The 17,254-nt window shown below is 40.1% G+C and overlaps 1 protein-coding gene across 2 annotated transcripts in view; it reads right to left on the reverse strand.

Annotated features, from left to right (window-relative positions):
- Positions 1-4,405: 4,405 nt before the first annotated feature.
- pde2a (phosphodiesterase 2A) overlaps positions 4,406-17,254 on the reverse strand; it is a 192,906-nt gene continuing 180,057 nt past the window's right edge. For both annotated transcript variants that reach the window (XM_077612068.1, XM_077612069.1), the window contains exons 23-31: positions 16,788-16,910; positions 16,605-16,692; positions 14,986-15,033; positions 14,147-14,221; positions 13,968-14,067; positions 12,543-12,655; positions 11,863-11,901; positions 10,024-10,130; positions 4,406-6,311 (exon numbers count right to left, since the gene is read on the reverse strand). In XM_077612068.1, coding sequence (XP_077468194.1) covers positions 6,077-6,311; positions 10,024-10,130; positions 11,863-11,901; positions 12,543-12,655; positions 13,968-14,067; positions 14,147-14,221; positions 14,986-15,033; positions 16,605-16,692; positions 16,788-16,910 — 928 coding nt within the window. In that variant the 3' untranslated portion in view covers positions 4,406-6,076. The remainder of the gene's footprint in view (positions 6,312-10,023; positions 10,131-11,862; positions 11,902-12,542; positions 12,656-13,967; positions 14,068-14,146; positions 14,222-14,985; positions 15,034-16,604; positions 16,693-16,787; positions 16,911-17,254) is intronic.

Genomic DNA, 17,254 nt, shown 5'->3' on the forward strand with positions numbered 1-17,254 from the left:
ACGATTTTCACACATCTATACTTTACTGATTGTGTTTCCCCCCTGACAGCATTTCAGCTTTACTTCTATTTTTATGCACTACGTCAAAATAAATTGCATTTTTGGAAAAATCTCTTAAGTTTTTCTTACAGGAAATTGCACACTTTACTGTTATAACACAGTGCCTTCATTCCTGGTGTCTAATCGAGTGCTTTCTGATGAGAAACGTTGCATTGTTTGGGACACTTGTTTATTGCCATTTAATTTGATGGCCAATTAGGTATATATTTATTATCTCATGACTCACGGTTTGACCTTTTTCTTATGAAATGTCTGCACCTCTCCTTCCTAAAATAATCCTCAGTGAATATTAGAAACCGTGTAATTTATTGGCTCTTGAACTGAAATACTAAAATTGGAACCTGCTTGAAAAAGGAATTTAACTGTATTTTTATTTTATATTTTATTTTCTACTCTCACGCTCTCTCCCTCCACATAGCTTTTCCAACTGAGAACAGTAGCATTCTTACACATGATCTCGTTGCTCAGGCTATCCTGGGATGTCTTTTCAGTATTGTACAAATATTTAGGATATTATTCTTTGGATTAGTGTATGATTGAATAGTCACAAAGAAGTAAAATGATGAGGATCATTGGTGACAGGGCTTTGTGACTTATTCAAAGCTCATTTGCATCACCTTGAAAGAATGACAAAGGTTTTTTTTTAAACAGGAGTCAGTCATGTTAACAACTTTCATCACATTTATTCCACAAATGAATCAAGCGCAAATGTCACCCATTTTTCTTTTTCTCAAAAATATTGTTTATTTTAAGTCAAGATATAGACCATGAACTCAAACCACCCACTCCCCAAAAGAGCAAAATCAAATGATCCTTTATTCCCCAGTAAAGTATCGTTTATCCAATAAATTCTTGCTTGTGCTGGAGTGTCAAAAATCTGTTTATTTTTTCATGGGACAAAAGAAAACTCAAAAGAACCACTTTGATTACATCTAATAGTTGTATGAAAAAAATTGGGCAGTTTATAAATTATTGGTTGTTTGAATCAGCATTCATTCATTCATTGATTTTCTGAACCGCTTTGTCCTCACTAGGGTTTTGAGGGGGTGCTGGAGGATATCCCAGCTGACTTCGGGCACGAGGCGGGGGACACCCTGAATTGGTGGCCAGCCAATCACAGGGCACAAGGAGACAGACAACCATTCACACTCACACTCATACCTAGGGGCATTTTAGAGTGTCCAATCAGCCTACCATGCATGTCTTTGGAATGTGGGAGGAAACCCGAGTACACGGAGAAAACCCACGCAGGCCCAGGGTGAACAAGCAAACTCCACACAGGTGGACCGACCCGGATTCAAATCCAGGACCCCAGAACTGTGAGGCCGACGCGCTAACCACTCAGCCGCCGGGCCACCCTGAATCAGCAATTTCAATTAAATATATCATGTAGCAGACAAACACAGTGATATTTGAGAAGTGAAATGAAGTTTATAGAAATTAGAGTGCGCTATAATTATTTAAACTAGAGTAGGCAGGTGCATACATTTGGTCATTCCAACAGAAAAATTACATCAATATCTAGTAGATCCTCCTTTTGCAGAAATAACAGCCTCTAAACACTTCCTATAGCTTCCAATGAGGGTCTGGTTTCTGGTTGATGATATTTTTGACCATTCTTCTATACAAAACATCTCTAGGTCAGTCAGGTTTGATGGTTTCCGAGCATGGACAGCCCGCTTTAAATCACACCACAGATTTTTAATAATATATTCAGGTTTAGCGACTGAGATGGCCATTCCAGAACATTGTACTTGTTGATCTGCATGAATGCCTTAGTAGATTTTGAGCAGCATTTAGGGTTGTTGTCTTGTTGAAGTATCCAGCCCCGGTGCAACTTCAACTTTGTCACTGATTCTTGAACATTGTTCGTAAGTATCTGCTGACCTGCGACCTTCAACTTTACCAAGATTGCCAGTACCTGCACTGGCCACGCAGCCTCATAGACTGATGGAAATACCACCAAATTTTACTGTGGGTAGCAAGTGTCCATCTTGGAAGGCTGTCTTCTTTTTCCCCCATGTATACCATCCAAAGTTATGTCCAAATAACAGCCACTTTGGGCATTAACTAGAACTGTGCCCGTGGTCTTCCATTTCCTCACTATGTGTCTCACAGTGGAGAGTGACCGCTGAAATTTGTATCCTTTCCATAAACCATGATGTTGATCTTTGTTTTCAGGTCATTTGACAGTTGTTTTGAGGCTCCCATGTTGCTACTCTTCAGAGAAGCTGCAAAGAGGAGAACAACTGCATACCTGTCAACCTCTGCCGATAACTGCCCTTATAAATGATTATTGATTCCCCTTACAAACCCCCAAAAAACCTTACAAACACCGAGTCGTACGGTGTTTGTAAGGTTTTTTGGGGGTTTGTAAGGGGAATCAATAATCATTTATAAGGGCAGTTATCGGCAGAGGTTGACAGGTATGCAACTGGCAACCTTAAATACCCTTTATTGTGGTTGGCTTCACATGTGTATGTAGCTCAAGGGTCAAAGAGCTCTCATCTCATTTTCTGAACCGCTTTATCCTCATTAGGGGGGTGCTGGAGCCTATCTGATCTGTCCCAAAGGCCGGGGACACCTTAAATCAGTGGCCAGCTGATCGCAGGGCACAAGGAGATGGCCAAGCATGCACACTCACACCCATACCTAGGGGAAATTTAGAGTGTCCAATCAGCTTACATGCACTTTTTTGGAATGTGGGAGGAAACCGGAGTACCCGGAGGAAACCCATGCAGGCCTTGGGCGAACATGCAAACTCCATAAGGGTGGACCGACCTGGTTTTGAACCCAGGACCCCAGAGCTGTGAGGCCGATGTGCTAACCACTGGTTCCACCAAAGATCTTACCAATCAAATTTTGTGTTCCAGTAATTAGTGGCTACAGTTTTTTTTTTAACCTAGGTCTACAATGTCTTCTGTGTCTGTGCTTGCCATGTCTTGCAACTGCAACCAAGGGAATTTCCCAAATACGGGATGAAATAAAGTTCTAATCTAATCTAAAAGTATTCAAATCAATAAAACAACAAGGGTACCCAAATCTATATGCACCTGCATTCTATTGTTTAAGAAATTATTAAAGGCTTTCTGTAAATCCTATAAACTTCATTTCACTTCTCAAATATCACTTTGTTTGTCTGCTATATGATACATTTAATGTTATATTTACATTTGTCATATGACTGTATGTAATGATGGTAGAAAACATTACATTTCTTCAAACCTTCCTATTTACAACTCTATTTTTTTTGCCACTGTTACCATGTGATCCATAGATAAGCATTGAAACAGCATTAGAGTTTTGCTGCATTCTGATAGAGATTTAAAGATGGGTTTCAAACACAAAGAGGACATTTAAAAGCTAGCGATAGAAAACAAATAAAACCATTTGATGTAAATAATAGCCCAAAAATGTGTTCTTGACTTTAAGGCTCAGCCAGGGAGTCCAAATTATTTTCCTGGCACATACTGCCCTGATTCTCTGAAAGCAACACACACGTTGACAGTAAGACACTCAACATTGAGATGTGAACTATCTGAGGACTTCAGGGATTTAAAAAAGTCACACTTGACTGACCCTTATCTTCACGGAGCTTAAACCCTAGGAAATAAATTAACGAGAGGTAAGGAATGTTACATTTTCACTTGGGCAAACACTTCATATTGCACATGACGAAGGAAAGAACATGGGACATAGTTGCTTCAAATAAAGTAACATCGTATTAAACTGTCAAAAGAAAGCTCGCGTTGGAGAGAAACTTTTAAAACACATCTATATGCCCTTTGAAAACATTTCAGTAGAAAAACCTCAAACCAATGTAGTCAACCCATGCTGTATTCTAATATTGATAAAAAACTCCCATGTTACACATTGAAAAACAACAGTACACACACACTACAAACCTGATTGCATTATTTGATAGTTTTCCTACACCCTTGCATCCTGCGTTATAAGGGACTTAACATTATTTCAGATAAGCCCATAAAGAGTACTACTTTAATTGTATTTTTTTTTTTTTTTTTACCCCTGCTACCCACACAGGCACACTTCATGCGCTCACTTGGTTATGAACTCTCTCTTCCATCCACGCACAAAACACAACCCACATACAGTTATCTCCATTACAGATAATTATGTTGTGTAACTCGACAAAAGATGCAGCATTTCCTATTCAAAATAAGGTAAAAGTTGGCGCCACAATTAACAGAACTTCCAACGTTTCTAAATGAGGCACAATCTGAGAGCTAAAACACAAGAACTTTTGAACATTTCCTTTGGGAATAACTTCTTTGATGGCTACATCTCTGATTCCTCTTTTTTTAGCCACACTGGCAACAAACACTTTACCAGTACTATTTGCCATATTGGCACTTTATTCGCAAAGCAAACGGGTGAAATGACAACAACGGAGGTCTTTACAAAGGTTATTTCACAAATATACATTTTCTGAGTGTGGTGGTTGTTCAGTCAACACACTGATAGTCACACTATGTCTATACCAAATACACAATAATAAACAGACTCTTATTTGAGTCAGTATATATTAAAAGCTCTAAGAAAGGCAGCAAAGATGCACAATAAGGCAGATCCATATGAAACACTCCATGGAGCACACTCAACTATGGCTCATTTACACAATCGATGGGATGGATCGTTTAAAGGGCTTCAGTTTCTTCACTTAGTGGTTCTGTGAGGAAATTCACAACAAAAAAGTTGGTAGGCAATTGGTGAAGAGAATAGTATTATATAAGTTGTGATGTGGGTTGGACTAAAATGTAACTGTAGCAGAGGGGTAAATGTCAAATTATTTTCATCAGGCTTGTTACGACAAGGTACATTGCCTTTGTGGAATTTTGTAGTAATGCAACAATGAAAATACATGAAATACAGTATCATTTGAATCATTTGATACAAAAATATTTTTGTAGTCATTGAAACATGGACTCCATTGCATTTTGGCTAAGTAGATAGTGATTTCAAAGTGGAGTAAGACATCACAAGCATTCTTAGGTACAGTATTTTGTGAACCATAAATTGCAATTTTTAAAAATAGTTTTGATGTAACCTAAAACGTATATATCCACATCCAATCTCCCCAACCTCCCAACACACACACGCACACACGCACGCACGCACGCACGCACACACGCACACACACACACACACACACACACACACACATGCACGCACGCACGCGCACACACGCACACACGCACACACGTACACACGCACGCACACACGCACACACACACACACACATGATATTGAGGTTGGTGACTTTTTTGGGTAGTGATTTGGAGTCAGATCAAGTTTGTCAGATAAATTATATTGGGCTGCTTGTTATTATTTATTAGTTAGTTATTTGAATTCCTTTTAATATGTTACGTTAGCAGACAGCTATTCATCCGGATAGTCTTCATTTTTGTTTCTACTATGTGTATAATAATTGTTCTTGGTCTCTAATAAAATAAGTTTCCACCGCCAAAAAATGCAACTTATGTCTGTTTTTCATTGTATATTTTTTTGGCTTTATAGTCCAAGAAATACATCAGATGGCAACTGCTTATGTGTGAACGACTCAGATATTCTAGTACTAAATATCCACATTCATGGAACGTGTCGCTCAAATAATAAGCACTTCACATCATGTTTACATCACAATGCATCTTCTCTCCCCCAAATGTTTCTGTAAGGGTGTTTTTATGTGTGTAAATGTGTTTGTACAATCTTAATCAGAATGAGTACTGCACGTAGGAACTTTTAAAACATCTTGTCCGTTGTCACAGCATCACTGTTTGCGCTTCTAAACTGAGGACATGAGCAACATGGAGTACAAGAACCACTTCAGACGCCTCGGATTGAACGTCTGTCTGAGTTGTTTGAAAGGTTGTCCTATCCGTCTCGCAGGGGCTGCTGAACATCTAAGTGAATGACAGGTAGTAGTGAGATCCTTCCAAAAAGTTGTCTTTATTGGACCAATAAAAAACTTGACCCTTAAGACAAGCTACCGGCGTTACTGGCCGTGTCCTCCTTCACAATCTTCAAGGCAGCCGTTAAGGCAGAGGTGGTCACTCCCGAAAGCCCCCTGGGACTGCAGTAGTTCATATTCCTGGTCCAAAAAGTCTAGGCTGTTGTTGCTAGGCAACCCCCGGATGGTGAACTTGTGGGACACTTTGGTCCACTGCTCCCGATTGGCCGACACTCTCTCGTAGAGTTCTCTGGCCCCTGGAAATAGTTCGGACAGCAGCCTGAAATAACAAGTTGAAGGAGACATGTCAGTTTCCCAGATGAGTGAGGCTTTTGCGTTATGAAAGTCCTTCATAATCTTTAGTAGATCTTTCGTTACTTATGGTCACCTACCCTTACTAAGATAATACTTTGAGGACACTAGGAAATTCTAACGCCATATTCATTATTATAATAAATCAATGATTAAAACAAGACCAATCATCTGAACAGTCTGTCTGACAATTTCAAATCCAAATCTGAAGTCTAGTTATCTTTAAGGCGGCGCGAGTAGTTAGCGTGTCGGCCTCACAGCTCTGGCGTCCTGGATTCAAATCCAGGTCGGTTCACCTGTGTGGAGTTTGCTTGTTCTCCCCGGGCCTTCGTGGGTTTCCTCCAGGTACTACGGTTTCCTCCCACATTCCAAAAACATGCATGGTAGGCTGATTGGACACTCTAAATTGCCCCTAGGTATGCGTGTGAGTGTGCATGGTTGTCCTTCTCCTTGTGCCCTGCGATTGGCTGGTCACCGATATATATATATATATATATATATATATATATATATATATATATATATATATATATATATATATATATATATATATATATATATATATATATATATATATAATATACATATCTATAATTTCTTCGACGTTTATGCACTGGTTAAAATTTTTAATAAATCTTATTGAGATTGCAGCTTTATCTTTCTACCTAATACAGTATAGTACAGCGGTGGCCAACTCCGGTCCTCGAGAGCCGCTATCCTGTGTGTTTTCCATATCTCCCTCTTCTAGCACACCTGAATCAAATGACCAACTCGTCAGCAAGCCGTCCAGAAGATTGATACCGATCCTGATTATTTGATTCAGGTGTGTTGGTGGAGGGAGACATGGAAAACAGACCGGATGGCGGCTCTCGAGGACCGGAGTTGGCCACCCCTGGTATAGTATGTTGCAGAACACCCCCGCCCACACATACACGCACACAAGAAGTGTGGGTTCATCTACTATAAATATATTTGGCCACTTGAGGGCAGCAAGCCACGAAGCAGCTGCTGCTCAAATTGATGTGGCACTAGTGTAGGCAGATGGTGGCTTAATAACACAGTCAGCTGAATTGGAGCCAAGAAAGCTCTCATTTGAACCAACATTTTTTTTTCTCCTATTCTATTTGGTAATAAATTCAATTCTGTTGACATTTTACGTTGACTCTCGCTTAGCACTGGGGACTAAGATGCAGCGTGCAACTTAATTACCCACGTTTCTCTAATGTCTCAATATATTTATTTACTAGAAATGTTTGTGCATGATCACGGTGCAACTCATTTAATAGCCTCTAAATTTGTAGTTCTATCTAGTGACAATAGTTTTTAGGTTTGCCCAAAAGTGAAGAAAAAAAACGTAATGGGATTCAAAACTTGCTATATATATATACATTTTGGCCTTATGGAGTACAATGTCAACTTTTGACACTGACTGACCCTAACCAGGACCAAAGCAATTGTCAATTGCGAAAATCAATCAAATGAGGAAAACTAGAAAATAACATTTTGGTTAACTCCAATTAAAAAAAAACGTAATAAAAACGGAAGGAAGCAGGCAAACAAACAGAAACGTGACAAACAAACTGTATTGTGTGCTCACAAATTGAAATGATTGAAAGTAAATACAGTAATCTTTTAGTTAGAATTAGTATTCACATATGTCAAAATGACAACCTTCAAAATGTCAGAATTTTAAATTAGGAATGGGACAAAAATATAATTTTATATGCAAACGGAATAGGTATTAGAAGCCACATGAAAGCATAAGTCCAATGATACCAAGATCATTCATTATTTTATGACAAGTAATGACAAAGGTATGTTTTTCTTTTGAATATCATGGAAAATATGGCTAGTTTTGGTTGGCGAGTGTCTTAGAAATCAGTGGCTCTGCAGATCTGACTTTGTGACCCATTTATGCCATTAGAATAGTGTGCAGGAAAGCCCTCTAACTTGCTTATTTTTTCACTAATTGTAATAAACATGGTGTCATTAGAAAGATTGGTCTATTATAAACATGACAAGATATTTCTGCAAGAAAATATTCACTAGTGCGCAATGTATCAAATCCGATCAAGGATTCGCGAGTTTTCAGCACCATTGCGATTCCCGGCGGCTGTAAATTAAATCATTAGGAAAACACATCTGCTGTGTAGAAGTTCTCTTTAGAAAGTAATTATAGTAACAGTGCATTGTGTAATATTTGTAAGCAATATGTACTAGGAAGGACGACTTTAATACAAAAATATGATTTGTCATGACTCATTTTTTTGTTTGTCTGGGCTAAAAATACAAGCATCGGACTGACATTGGCTCGGTATCGACAAATTCTATCTTAAAAAATATTCGGATCGGAATCAGATTGGAATTTTAAAAATCAGCATCAATGACATGTGCTATTCACTCTCAATGGCATATACAGTAATACCTCAACATACGAGTGCCCCGACATACGAGCAATTTGAGATACGAGTTTTGAGCAAATATTTATCTTGAGATACGGGACAAATTTTGATATTCGAGCATACAGCGGACGCGAGAGGCTGCTCATAAGAACATCATGGGCACTGTCTTTCTGGTCGCAACTCCCTCGTGTAATGTCTCTACGAGCACTGGGCGGAGTGTTGCATTTTTTCAGTGTTTTTTTCCCGTTAGTCAGTGCGAATGGCGGAGCGATCTAATACAAGAGGAGTATATACTACTTCTCGTTGGCAAGTGGTCGTGCGTTATCCTATTGTGAGGACATTTGTGTGCATCATTTTGGGAATATTTTGAAGGGAAGACAAAAGCAAACAACCCTCGATAGGTTGCATCTGAAAGTCAGGGTGGAGGCGGGGCAAATAGAGCCAACCCGGGAGAAGAAAGGTAGAAAAATTTAAAACAAAATTAGAATTAAGTTTAGTGCAAGGTTAGATTACATTTATTTTTGAGTGTGTCTGCATCGCAATCCAAGTTCATCTAAATTTGTTTATGTTATGTTACGAATGCGTTGCCGTGCAAAAGTCCGCCCCCTCTCTCTGTCCCTCTCTCTCTCCACTCCGCGAAATACGTCTAATTTTAGTACTATTAAACACATTTTAGTACGATTAAACCACTAGTTATTTGTTACTTTGTTAATAGATGGCATATTAGAACAAATAAAAATGTTTTTCCAATCCAATATCCTGTTTTTGGTGTTTTTTCAGAGGCTTGGAACGAATTAATTTGTTTTGAGTTCATTTCAATGGGAAACGTTCGTTTGAGTTACGTGAAAATCGACATACGAGCTCAGTCCCGGAATGCATTAAGCTCGTATCTCGAGGTACCACTGTAATTGCTTTAATAGAGCCAGGAAGTGAAACGGGTTCCGTCTGGATCCCAAACGGAGAAAGAAGAATTATGGTGACATATTGAAAAAGTACAGAAACCATGTATAATAAGTGGGTGCCTATTTTCTTGGCTACTTTTGAAATGTTTTGGGTGTATCAGCGTTAAGCGCTGTATGCACGGTGCATGGCGGATTTCATGTTTGTTTCCTGTTTTAACATCGTTTTCTCCATTACAAGAGGTCTAAAAAATGTGCAATTTGATTTCGTAAACACATTGTTCAACCGTACACCACAAGAAATTATAAGTGTTGTCTATTTCTCGAAAGTGTGTGAGTTGGTGTAAGAAATGTCACTTTTACTGAGTTGTGTACATACTTGTAAATTGGCATGGCGATATGTTCCATGAAACTGATCTGTAGTTCTGGGATGTACGCCTTCTCCCTGTCCATCATCTCGCTTGGCCTGTTCCCCATGGCTTTTTCCTACATGCAAACATATATACAAATCAAATATTTGTTGTACTAAATCACACAATGAATAAACAGTTAAAATTATTCTTTTTGTCAAATTGGTAGGCAGCCTTTTGGAAAAGTGGTTAGCTCGTTGGCCTCACAGTTCTGAGATTGAGTGTTCAATCCATGGTTCGGACATTCCTGTGTGAAGTTTGCATGTTCTTTCTAGGCTTGCCTGGGTTTTTCACGGGTACTCCGGTTTCCACCCACATCCCAAAACATGCATGGTAGGAATGGGTGTGAGCGGGAATGGTTGTTTGTCTCCTCGTGACCTGAGATTGGCTGGCCACTAATTCAAGGTGTCCCCCGTATACTGCGTTCTAAATTATTATGCAAATTGCACTTAAGTGTTATAAAAATATATATTTTTTGGTTTTTCAATTAAACTAATGGTTGGTATTGTGTCTCACCCCTCTTTGGATCTCTGAAATCAATATCAGACACCTATGATAATTAGTTTGCCAGGTGAAAAGGTTGAATGCATTGGAAAAGGTATGATAACCTTAGAAATTTCACGAAAACGTAAGCATGATAACTGTGCTGAGATTTGTAGTTGATTCAGAGCATACACAGGTTCGTGCAGATAAAGGCACAACGAGGAAGGTTTCTGCCAGGAAAATTTCTTGATTTTATGCATAAACCTGTTTGGCCAACCCTAAACAATGCTCCCAAGCAGAAATTATTGCACTGAGCCTAGAAATATCTCATATCTCCTTTTCTGAACCGCTTTATCCTCACCAGGGACGCGGGTGTGCTGGAGCCTATCCCAGCGGCCTTCGGGCACGAGGCGGGGGACACCCTGAATTGGTGGCCAGCCAATCGCAGGGTACAAGGAGACAAACAACCATTCACGCTCACACTCATACCTAGGGGCAATTTAGAGTATTCAATCAGCCTACCAGGCATGTCGTTGAAATGTGGGAAGAAACTGGAGTACCCGGAGAAAACCCATGCAGAACATGCAAACCCCACGCAGGGGGACCGACCTGGATGTGAACCGACCTGGATGTGAAACCAGGTCCCTCAGTGTGAGGGTGATGCGCTAACCACTCAGCCGCTGGGCCGCCCACCTAGAAATATCTCATCTCATTTTCTGAACCGCTTCATCCTCATTGGGGTCGCGGGGGGTGCTGGAGCCTATCCCAGCTGACTGCGGGCCGGAGGCGGGGGACACCCTGAATCGGTGGCCAGCCGATCGCAGGGCACAAGGAGACGGACAACCATGCACACTCATACCTAGGGGCAATTTAGAGTGTCCAATCAGCCTACCATGGATGTTTTTGGAATGTGGGAGGAAACCGGAGTACCCAGAGGAAACCCACGCAGGCCCAGGGAGAACAAGCAAACTCCACGCAGGTGGACCGACCTGGATTTGAACCCAGGAACCCAGAGCTGTGAGGCCGACGCGCTAACCACTCGCGACACCGGGCCGCCTAACTTTTATACTTTTGAAAAAAATACCATAATCATTGAGAGGTTTGTACAATAACATTCAATTTATGTTTGAATGGTTAATCACTGAAAATTATGCTGACTGTCATGAAGATCATAGAAAAATATAATTTGCATAATAATTTGGAACGCAGAGTAATTGGCTGGGATAGGCTCCAGCACCCCCCGCGACCCTTGTGAAGATTAGCGGTACGGAAAATGAATGAATGTTGAATTGGTTTCACTTGTTTAACAGACAGTGTGCACATACCAGATCTCCTTGAGAGAAGAACTCTTTATAGATAAGTTCCTGTAGACAAAAAAAGTTGTGTTATTGTTCATTTAGCATGTTTAGTTACTGATATTTTTGTCTTTTTAACTCATTAAATACCAAAGATTAATTGTACATATTTTCGTGAATGTGAGGAACTGGCAGATTTAATTGGCTGTCAGGCCCTCCTATTCAAAGTGGATTGGACATCTATTGCTGTCAAATGGGTGATTTTAACATAAATTTTCTTCTGAATACAGTGGTCTGGCTATGAATTAGTTAACCATTCAGCTGGGTGGAAATTAATTATGGATCTACACGGCAAAAAAAGTGCTGTCATGCAAACAAAAGCCAATATTTGATGTCTTTTGGGATAGAAGGTCAAGGATTTGGTGTTGAAAAGGGGCCATCATAAGATTAAATATAAGCCTACACGCAGTGCCGTTTATTCAATTCTCTTGAAATAAAGCACAACGTCCTTGTTCACAACTAAGCGGTTCATAATCTCTATTGTGTCAGAAATGGGTTAGTTGTTGGTATGTAATCACTTGGAGCTTGTGAATCTTAAGGATTTTTTGACAGACCTGCTGTACATTCCTTTACACTCCTGGGAACTTTTATGAGCTTATATGACCAATACAGTATACGCATTCCAAATTAAGGAAAGATGAAAAACTGACAGCAATCTTGCGAGTGGTCTTCCAGCCCTTGGTTTGGTCTGACAGGTCGCACGATGTCATTAGCAGGCACAGCAGCATCGAACGATGGGTGATGCTTTTAGGATTATAGCCTTCTGAACCCAAGGACACACACAAAAATCACCATGTCATTATTTATTTTTAAAGCAGTAAATCAGTGGATTGTGCCTGTCAAACTAATGCTTTAATGACAGGACTGTGCAATAATACAGTATGCAAATTAGTTGAGTTAGTTTGCTGAGTTTTTGTGGAAAAAATGACGCTATTCCATGATTGACAGACACTCAGTCAAAGGATTTAATGTCCTTGAATTGCTTGAGCAGTTCAAAATAGACTCCAGTTGGTTGGTAGGCATTCGGTCAGGAAAACTTTAGATTGATTGCATTGACTCGTAACACACCACTGGTCAAGAAGTAATAGCCAATTATATTATGCAAAATGACAGTAAATTACTGCCACTTGAAGTAGAATTGGGAAGTACAGTGATACCTCGACATACGAGTGCCCCGACATACGAGCAATTTGAGATACGAGTAAAATTTCGGGCAAATATTTATCTTGAGATACGAGACAAATTTTGAGATACGAGCATACCGCGGACGCGAGAGGCTGCTCTAAGAACATCATGGGCACTGTCTTTCTGGTTGCAACTCCCTCGTGTCTCTACGAGCACTGGGCGGAGCGTTGCATTTTTTCTGTGTTTTTTTCCCATTAGTCAATGCGAATGGCGGAGCGATCGCTAATACGAGAGGAGTAAATACTACTTCTCGTTGGCAAGTGGTCATGCGTTATTCTATTGTGAGGACATTTGTGTGCATCATTTTGGGAATATTTTGAAGGGAAGACAAAAGCAAACAACCCTCGATAGGTTACATCTGAAAGTGAGCATCGTAATCCAAGTTCATTTAAATTTGTTATGTTACGAGCGCGTTGCCGTGCAAAAAGTCTCTTCCCACCCCCCCTCTCTCTCTGTCCCTCTCTCTATCCCCTCCGCGAAATCTGTCTAATTTTAGTACTATTAAACACATTTTAGTACTATTAAATCGCTAGTTATTTGTTACTTTGTTAATAGATGGTGAATTAGAACAAATAAAAATGTTTTTCCAAATCAAATATCCTGTTTTTGGTGTTTTTTTTCAAATGGTTGGAACAAATTAATTTGTTTTTAGTTCATTCCTATGGTAAAGTTATGAGTAAATCGACATACGAGCTCAGTCCTGGAACGAATTAAGCTAGTATCCCGAGGTACCACTGTTATAGCAAAAATATTTCCTTTACAACTTCAATGAAATGTATCTTTATGTTTGATGTGTTATGATGTGTTCTTTTGTTAATTTCTTTGACAATTAATTAAAGGGAAACTAATAAATAATGATATTGTCATAGTTCTCAGCCACTGGTACCCACCGTCAGCCATCTTCTGTAGGTCTTTGAATATGCGAAGATGGTGAGCCAGGTCTGTAGCCAGAATGATTTCTCTCATTAAATCTAGCATGCGTTGGTAGTCCTAAAGTCATCAGAAGGAGATTTGCCAAGTTTATTAGTGAAAATTGACACATGGAAATATCATTGTTTTGAGATGGTACCTTTCTAGAGAACTTTTCAAAAATGTTGCAGCCTTGGGTGTTCAGAATGGCAATGGCCTGGGCAAAATGATGTCTCTGTCAGGGTGAAAAAAAATCAGTTTAATAATTCATGAATGAACATTCATTAATTTTCTGAACCGTTTTATCCTCACTAGGGTCACAGGGCGTGCTGGAGCCTATCCCAGCTGACTTCGGGTCAGAGGCGGGGGACACCTTGTATCGGTGGCCAGCCAATTGTAGGACACAAGCAGATGGACAAGCATTCACACTCACACCCTTACCTAGGGGCAATTTAGAGTGTCCAATCAGCCTACCATGCATGTTTTTGGAATGTGTGAGGAAACCGGAGTACCCAGAGTAAACCCAGGCAGGCCCCAGGAGAACATGCAAACTCCACACAGGTGGACCACCCTGGATTTGAACCCAGGACCCCAGAGCTGTGAGGCCGACGTGCTAACCATTCAAGCTGCCGGACCGCCCATGAATGAACATAGAAAAATAAATCAAACACGATTGTTTGCATACAATAGAGCAATATTTTTACTCCGACGGACCAGCACTAGTTATCTCACGGACCGGTGCTTGGGGACCACTGCAATAGAAAACAACAAAGACACTCTAAGCAGCTAAATTGAACTTGCTTGTTTTTTCAACTATTTTGCCTCCAGAGAACTTGAAAAATTGAATTGTCATCATATTGAACAATATAAAATACTGAAAAAAACACAATTTATGTAACATTTGATCAAAGTTAAATGTCATATAATTGTAGAAGGACAGACTAAAATTCTCTTTCCATTAGACTCAATTTTCTATTTGATGTTTCGGGCTGTGTTTACCTCCATCACAGATCCTTCTGAGCTGTAGAGAGCAGCCAGCACAGATTGCTGAAAATAGAGACAGTCAACAAATGAAAAACACCCTTTCCTCGCATATGTACTGTTGATTTGAAAGCAACAAGAGCCTTCTTTACCCCTAAAACAAGTCTTTCATTGAATACTGTGAGCCTTTCTAAATGTCTCTTGAAATAGCAAGTGACTGGAGGGTTATACATGATGAGAGTGAAACAGACAAACATACTTCCAATCACAATGACATTTCCTGTCTCATGGAGGTGAGATGCAATCCCGCAGGATATCACTGACAATCACCTCTTGTTTCAACTCCCACTCTTCGCCCAGAAGTGCAGATGGATTATGAGACTACACTCTATGACGCACGATCAGTAGATCTACTATTTGTCTTTTTTTAACCCTCCCTGTGCGTCCTCGGACAGCATCTATACCAGGGGTCACCAACTCCGGACCTCATGGGCACCTATCCAGTCTATTTTCTATGTCTCCCTCCACCAAGACACCTGATTAAAATAATCAGGATCATTGTCAGGCTTCTGGAAAGCTTTTTGATGAGTTGATCATTTGATTCAGGTTGGAGGGGGCGGAAGTTATTGAAAACAGACTGAATAGGGGCTCTCAAGGACCATAGTTGGTGACCCCTGATCTAGACAGTGATCTCGGACAGGCCGGTGAGCTTTTAGTCCAGGGGTGGGCAAACTGGTCCTATAGGGCCACTTTGGGTGTAAGTTTTTTCCTCAACCAATCCAGCACAAACAGTATATAACCAACGACGTTTCTGTGGAAACAAGAAGCACCCGACTGCAATCCATGGATTACACTTGTAGGACACTAGATTGGTGAAAAAGTGTTCTCTTGATGGGTTGGAACTAAAACCTGTATACCCACTTTGGCCCTTTGTGGAATAGTTTACCCACTCCTAGTTAGTGTCTTCCTTTGCTTGTCTCAGCAGATGGTCATCACTGGGCTGCCTGAAATGATCATGCAGGGTTTTGGATTTTTTTGCACCCCACCTAGGGGCACAGGTGTCAAAACCAGTCCTCAAAGGCCACCGTGGGTGCAGGTTTTTATTCCAACCAATGAAGAGGATACATTTGAACCAACTTCTTGTCTTAAAACTGTAACCAGTTGATTGCTGCTTGTTTCAGAAGTAGTCTCCTTGGTTAAACAATCCGTGCTGGATCAGTTGGAACAAAAAGCTGCACCCACTGTTGCCCTTTGTGGAATAGTTTGGACACCCCTACTTTAGGTGATCTCAGATGCCACACCTTTGTAGTATAAACATCTTACACCGGTTGAGGTCAAGACACTGATGTTCACAGTAACTGAACCTACACGTATCAGGGCAAGATAATAAATCCTGCCACAATGCTGCATTTTTGTTTTCCAATATCTCTGTAATATAATCAGAACAAATTGTAGTCGGTGTCTGAGTTGTTCTTTATGGCCTGATATACTTCCCTTCAAAAGTGACTATTGAACACGCTAAGGTTAATTATAAGACGGTATAAATAATTTGGTTTTCACTGGGCAGCATTTGGGGTCCTTATGGATGTACAGAGAAACCCCAATTTCCAACTCGGCCCCACTCAGCATGTCCTCACCGAGGCCACTTGGAAAGAATTGTTGGTCCCGCGGTGGTCCAGGTCATGGCACAGACATGAGACAAAGAGAGCTAAAATCTCTATATCTCTAAAAGAGAGCACAAAATAGAGGATATTATATTATAAAGGACAACAAGTGGTGACACTGCCAAAGCTTCATCAAAATGAGGATTGGAGACTTACTCGAGGTAGTTGGACAGCCCAAGGTTTTTGTAGAGCAGGTAGCAGAAGTGGGAGACTGAGAATGCATGCATCCAGTTGTGGTAGGGTGGGTCCCTGTAGCCTTTCTTGACCATTAGACAAAACCTGTTCAAAGAGTCTTCAGTGAGAGATTGTTCTCTTTAGATCAAAAACAACGTTCAAAAAGTATGAGAGATTGTGTGAGTGATATCCTTTCCTAATAGTTGATTAGTTCATAGGGGTTGTTCCAGAATTGGAGGACATTTAGGCTATTTTTTTAATAAACCTGCACAATGCTGGTTTTCTGCTACATATTAATCAAATAAAAAAATCTAGCGCATGATTGGAAAGTTTTAAAGATGATTTATTTCATATTTAACTATTTGGCATAATCACGGTAACAGAGTTGCAAATCTGTACAAATCTAAGCTTTCTCTCAGAAATGAAAGATAGCTGTTTAGTTGTTACTG

Source organism: Stigmatopora argus, chromosome 10 (genome assembly GCF_051989625.1).
Source record: "Stigmatopora argus isolate UIUO_Sarg chromosome 10, RoL_Sarg_1.0, whole genome shotgun sequence".
NCBI classification, from domain to species: domain Eukaryota; kingdom Metazoa; phylum Chordata; class Actinopteri; order Syngnathiformes; family Syngnathidae; genus Stigmatopora; species Stigmatopora argus.